This window comes from Ochotona curzoniae, unplaced genomic scaffold (genome assembly GCF_017591425.1).
Source record: "Ochotona curzoniae isolate NIBS_2020 unplaced genomic scaffold, NIBS_Ocur_1.0 contig_66, whole genome shotgun sequence".
Classification (NCBI taxonomy): domain Eukaryota; kingdom Metazoa; phylum Chordata; class Mammalia; order Lagomorpha; family Ochotonidae; genus Ochotona; species Ochotona curzoniae.
This window is the reverse complement of record NW_024466512.1, coordinates 21,911,679-21,916,751: the sequence shown is the minus strand read 5'-3', so window position 1 is coordinate 21,916,751 and position 5,073 is coordinate 21,911,679. Positions and strand designations below refer to the sequence as shown.

Here is a 5,073-nt window from a genome sequence, read left to right as displayed (position 1 = left end):
CACCCCAACAACCCACAGAGCAACACTGGCCCTGCACAGGGGAGGGAGGGAGAAATGCCTAGGGGTCCGAGGTGGGGCACAGGAACCACCCGGCAAGTCACTTCTCCCCACCCTTTGCCCCGCACAAATCGATTTTGTGGATGGTGATGGGGCCTGCGGACACCCGCGTCTCTCCCAGTCTTGAACACTGGGCATTTTACCCCGGCCTGGCAAAGCCTGCGTCTCCCCAGGTCTAGTAACTTCCACGTGTTTAAGGACAAGAAACGCCTCCTGCTTCTCCTTCACTCATTTTCCTGCCTGCCTTGGAGACTGCCCGCAAGCCTCTGCTGGGGCAACCCGAAAGGCTCAGGTGCCCAGTGCTGCTCTGTCTCGCCGCTGCTCCAAATTGAACCCACTCATTCAGACGTGGTCACCGCCGGTTCTAGTAAAATGGCAAAGACTTTATTGGAGAAAGAGGCCTTGGGTACAGTCCAGGGAGGAAAGGGCAGGAAGGAGCAAGGCAGGGGCACACAAGACCCACCCTCGTTAGGCCACCCCACCCTGGTCCGGCCGGGCGGAGCTGGGAGCAAGCCAGCCCCGGAGCTGCAGAGGAGGTGTGGGGCGCAGGTCGGGCTGCCTCCTGTCTGTCACATGCAAAGAAATTCTAAAAAGAGTAAAAAATAATTCTAGGACTTTGGGTCGTGTTTTCGATGGTTGCTTGGTTAGATTTCCCTCTGCTCTGTCACTAGGAGCCAGACTCCAGCCATCAGTCCAAGGAAAAGCAGGAGGGAAGAATCTTAAAAAAAAAAAAAAAAAGAAAGAAAGAAAGAAAGAAAAAAAGTGGTGGTGGGCAAGGAGAGACAGAAATGTCATCGAAAACATTCTTTTCTCGCGTGGTAAAGGACAGATCGATTTTGAAGCTTGCAAGTCAGGGCCAGGCTATCTTCATCCCTTTCCGCGAGGTGGGGGTAAAAAAAGGCTGAAGGAAAGAGGCCAGCTGCAATAAGCCGCAAGAGCAAGGCTAAGAGGGAGCGCGCCGGGTGCATTCGCTGCATGCAGAGAAAAATGAAAACAGCCAGGATCTCCCCATCCTCGGGCTGGAACCGCGGGGTTGGCATTTGCTGCCCCCCACACTGCCTCTCCCTCTGCAAACCCAGCAGGCAGCTCTAAAGCTTCGGAAACAGGGAGAGCTCTGAGAGATACAAAAAAAAAAAAAAAAAAAGAAAGAAAGAAAGAAAAGAAAAGAAAAAGGTGGTGGGGAGGAGGAACCAAAAACAAAACCAAGAGGCTGTGGTGGGAAGAACCCGCTCACTGGCTTTAAATATCTGTACAGAACCCAAACAGAGTAGCACGGCGAGGGCTTTGGGGTGGCGGAGGCCGCGTGCGGCGGCCGGCCCGCCGGCCCGCCCGGGTTTATTGCTTCGAGAGGGAAGAGGCGGCCTCCAGGAGCTGAGTCCGGGCGAGGGACAGGGGAGGAGGCGAGAGTGGCAGAGGAGGTCCCAGCTCCCCTCGGCGCTGCGGTGCTGTCCGGTTCGGGAAGCGGCGGGTCTGCGGGGCGCTTGTTCTGAGCCCCCGGGCGGCGGGAGACCCCGAGGCGTAGCTCAATCGTCCACGTCAATCTCTTCGTCTTCCTCGTCCTCTGAACAATCTTGGCTGCTAGCCCTCTGGTCCGTGAGCGGAGAGGCAGGAGAGAGCTGCAAGGGCCCAGCGACCGGGGCCTGCGGGGCGCCTGGGGGGAGCGCCGGAGAACCAGGCCTGGACTTGGCTCTGCCGCAGCCCCCACCGCCTCCACTTGCGGCCTCCGAGTTCTGCTCGAGTTCCGCCAGCGCCACAATGTCCATTTGTCCGCTGGGACCCAGTTTCTTGGCCGACTCCACGTCGGCCTTCATTTCCTCTAGGTCCCGCTTGAGTTTGGCGCGCCTATTCTGGAACCAGGTGATGACCTGCGCGTTGGTGAGGCCCAGCTGCTGCGCGATCTGGTCGCGGTCTGCTGGGGACAGGTACTTCTGGTACAGGAAACGCTTTTCCAACTCGTAGATCTGGTGGTTGGTGAAGGCCGTGCGTGACTTTCGCCGCTTCTTTGGGGTCTGCCGCTGCCCAAAGATGGTCATCCCGTCGCGGCCTGCGAGAAAATGACAGTATGGGCTTGTATCTGCAGGCGGGAGACCCCACTCCAGCCCTCACCCCCAGGGCTAACCACTTCATTCTGCCCTAGGCGGCCTGTAATCCGCTTTCTGCTCTCCAATCTTTTCTACTTTCTGGCCTCTTTCGGAAGTCGCCAGGAAAAAAATGGTTTGTGGCTGTTGCCCTTTCCCTCCAGTTCCCAGTTGGTACCAAAAAGTAGTCTAGGAGAGCCAGAGGAACCGCCTAGACACGGTCTGCTAGTGGTGTAGACGCCAATTCTACACCCCTTCCCAAGCACTTCATTCTATCCGGAAGGTCCCCCCAGGAGCAGAGCAGGGAGCACCGAAGAGGGAAGAGGGAGCTTGGGGGTATCCACCCTCTCTCGATTCAACCCCCCACCCCCTCAGGCCTACCAGAGGTCCCTAGGATTTAGGGGGGTTGGGTGCTGTCCCACCTATCTCGACTCCCCGTGGCGGCTAGGGCTGGAGGGCCCTGGCGGCCGGCGCGGGAGGAAGCGGGCAGAGGCACTAGCCTCCAGTGGCGGGGAGGCACTGAGGACCCCCTGGGGTAGCGCCTACCTTCTGCTGCCTGCAGGACGCTGACCTCCAGCCCCTTAAAGGTCTTGCTGGCAAGCTCCTCCAAGGCGCACAGCGGAGAGGTCTGTGAGAGCAGCGCGCGGCCCGCTAGGGGCAAGCCGCCCGGCGCGTGCTTGTCTGCCGCAGCCAGCAGGTGCGCCGCCCCGCACAGCGAGTAACTTCTCCGCACGGACGGCTTGTTGAGGATGTCCTCGATGCTGAACGGCGTCAGTGGCTTGTTGGAGTTGGCGGGAGGTGGCAGGTGGTCCAGCGGGCTTCGCCGCCTCTCCTCCCCCGGCGCAGCCTTGCCATCCTCCTTGGAAGTCATTGCGGCCTCGTTTGGGGGGCCCGGCCGGGGCGGCTCGGGCTGCGGGGACCCAGCCCGCGGGGCAGCTGGGGCGCCGGGCGGCGCGAGCGGGCAGGCTGGCGTGAAGGAGGCCGCACCGGGCAGGGCTCAAGCTGGGTGAGGGGGACGATTAGCTCGGCGGCTGAGGCGGGCAGAGTCGCGTGGGGCCCCGGGAGGAGAGCGCTGACGCGGGCGCCGCTACTGCCGCCGCCACCGGGGCTTCCAGCAATCCGGGGCCGGAGCTGGGGCGCGCCGCGCGGGGCTCCAGTTTCGCCAGCCCCGGTGCTATTTAAAGGTGTCAGGTGGCTCGGCGGCAGCTCCTGGCCCCGGGTCCTGGCGGCGGCAGTTGGAAGAGCCGAGGCGAGGGCGCCGATCCCGGACTGCGAGGGAAGGCGGAGAGACGGGGCAATTGACTATTGCTAACAAGTTAGCCTTGATCGAGGAGTAATCAATTACCTGCTGCAGCACTTTCTCTCCCTTTCTCTTTCCTCTCTCTTCTTTCTCTATTCTTCCTCCCTCCCTCCTCCCTCTTTTCTCTTCTTTGCTCACCACCCCCCCTCCGTCTCTCTCCTTCTCTTCCTCTCTCTGGTCCCCTCTTTCACTCTCTGTCTGTCCAATGCAGGCGGCTCTAAGTTGGGAAGCTCATTAATTAGCGGGCCGGGGGTAGGAGGGGCCGGCTGGAATTAGCCTGCCTAATGCGCCTGTCAGTCCGGGCGGCGCGCCGCGCTCGGCCCGAGCTGTTTGTAAATTACATTAGCGGCGCCTTTATTGCACCCGAACCTCGGGCGACTGAAAAGCCACCGCCCCCACCCCAAACTGACGCCGCGCTCCCGGCGCACCCGCCTCCCGCCGGCCTGGCTGCGGTGGCAGCGCCAGCCCGGAGGTCTCGGGCTCAGCGACCCGGGATTCGGAGCCCGAGAAGGGAGGCGGGAGCCACAGCCGGGGAGGGACCCGGCCGCCGCGCGGGCCAGGTAAGACCAGGAGCCCAGCTGGGCCCCCCGCTGCCACCCAGCGTGGACTTTGCGGAGCTGAAACAAGAGCCCCGCGCCTCTATCCACAGACCCTCTTGCCTCTCACACTCGGCCTTGGGCCATGCGCAAGCCAGATAATCTGAAGCCCTTCAGGCTGGCCCGAGGGAGGTCAGATCCTGCTTCAGAGCCCTGGATGGACGACGGGACGGGGTGAAGGTGGGGTCCCCAGGGATTGGGGGAGGGGGCCAGTCGGAGGGCCCAGCCTCCCACACGCCGAGCGACATTAGGGGGTCGTGGTGGCTCAGCTCGCCTCTTTCCCGTTGTGAGCCCGAAGCGGGCACCCTACCTTCTCTGGTTATCACACACACTTTCCTCCCGCCGAGGCCCTCCAGGCCGATCAGGGCCACCTTCCGTCTCCGGTGACTGCAGTCTCATGTACAGCCTAGGCGGGTTCCGGGGCTAACCCGGCTGGCCCGGGCTTCCCTGCTGCGCTCTGCCCGGCCGGGGCCGGGGCCCCGCTGCCGGCCCCGCCCAGCCCAAAGCCGGGCTGTAGTGCACCGCCCGGCCGACTCCAGCTGTTCCGGATGCGGAACGGGGGCCGGGAGGGGCCGGCCTCGGCTGGGGCTTCTCAGAACTCGCCCGGGAGGTCCCGGTTCCAGTCAGGCGGGGGACTGGGACCCCAGGGCCTGAAATCCGCGAGAGAGCATCAGGCGAGCATTTCGTGCGCATCGGTATTTGAAGGTGTTTGTTTTTCAGTACGTGTGTTGGCGTGTGGTTGCCCGTGTGCGTCTTTGTAAGCGTAGTGAACCCGGGGTCTATGAACGTGTTTGAACTCCAGCTATGCCCTTCGTTCTCCTCAAGACATTCCGGGGACCTCTGGGCTCCCGCCATCCGGTCTGCTTTGTGTGGGGCCCTCAGTTTCCATTTCTGCCCTTGGAGACAGCGGGGAAAAGAAGGGGTTGGAAGCGAGAGAGGAAAAACTGTATCTCTTCCTCACACTCAGACGTGGCCCTGGCTTTGTTTGCTGAACTCTTGGTGGGCAGCGTGGTGGGGTGGCTCAGCGCGGACCAGAGAGGCC

General features: G+C 62.2%; 1 protein-coding gene across 1 annotated transcript; it reads right to left on the bottom strand.

Moving 5' to 3' along the window:
- Positions 1 to 1,266: 1,266 nt before the first annotated feature.
- LBX1 (ladybird homeobox 1) lies at positions 1,267 to 3,644 on the bottom strand. The gene is made up of 2 exons (XM_040991808.1): positions 2,682 to 3,644; positions 1,267 to 2,101 (listed from the first exon to the last, which is right to left on the bottom strand). Exons 1-2 carry the CDS (start codon positions 3,004 to 3,006, stop codon positions 1,581 to 1,583), a joined length of 846 nt encoding a protein of 281 aa, XP_040847742.1. The 5' UTR covers positions 3,007 to 3,644; the 3' UTR covers positions 1,267 to 1,580.
- Positions 3,645 to 5,073: the final 1,429 nt, after the last annotated feature.

Excerpts from the sequence above, each read along its gene's own strand:
- LBX1 (XM_040991808.1), bottom strand. The coding sequence starts at position 3,006 with ATGACTTCCAAGGAGGATGGCAAGGCTGCGCCGGGGGAGGAGAGGCGG. Across the intron at positions 2,102-2,681 it reads CGTCCTGCAGGCAGCAGAAG|GCCGCGACGGGATGACCATC; the intron begins GTAGGCGCTACC and ends ATTTTCTCGCAG.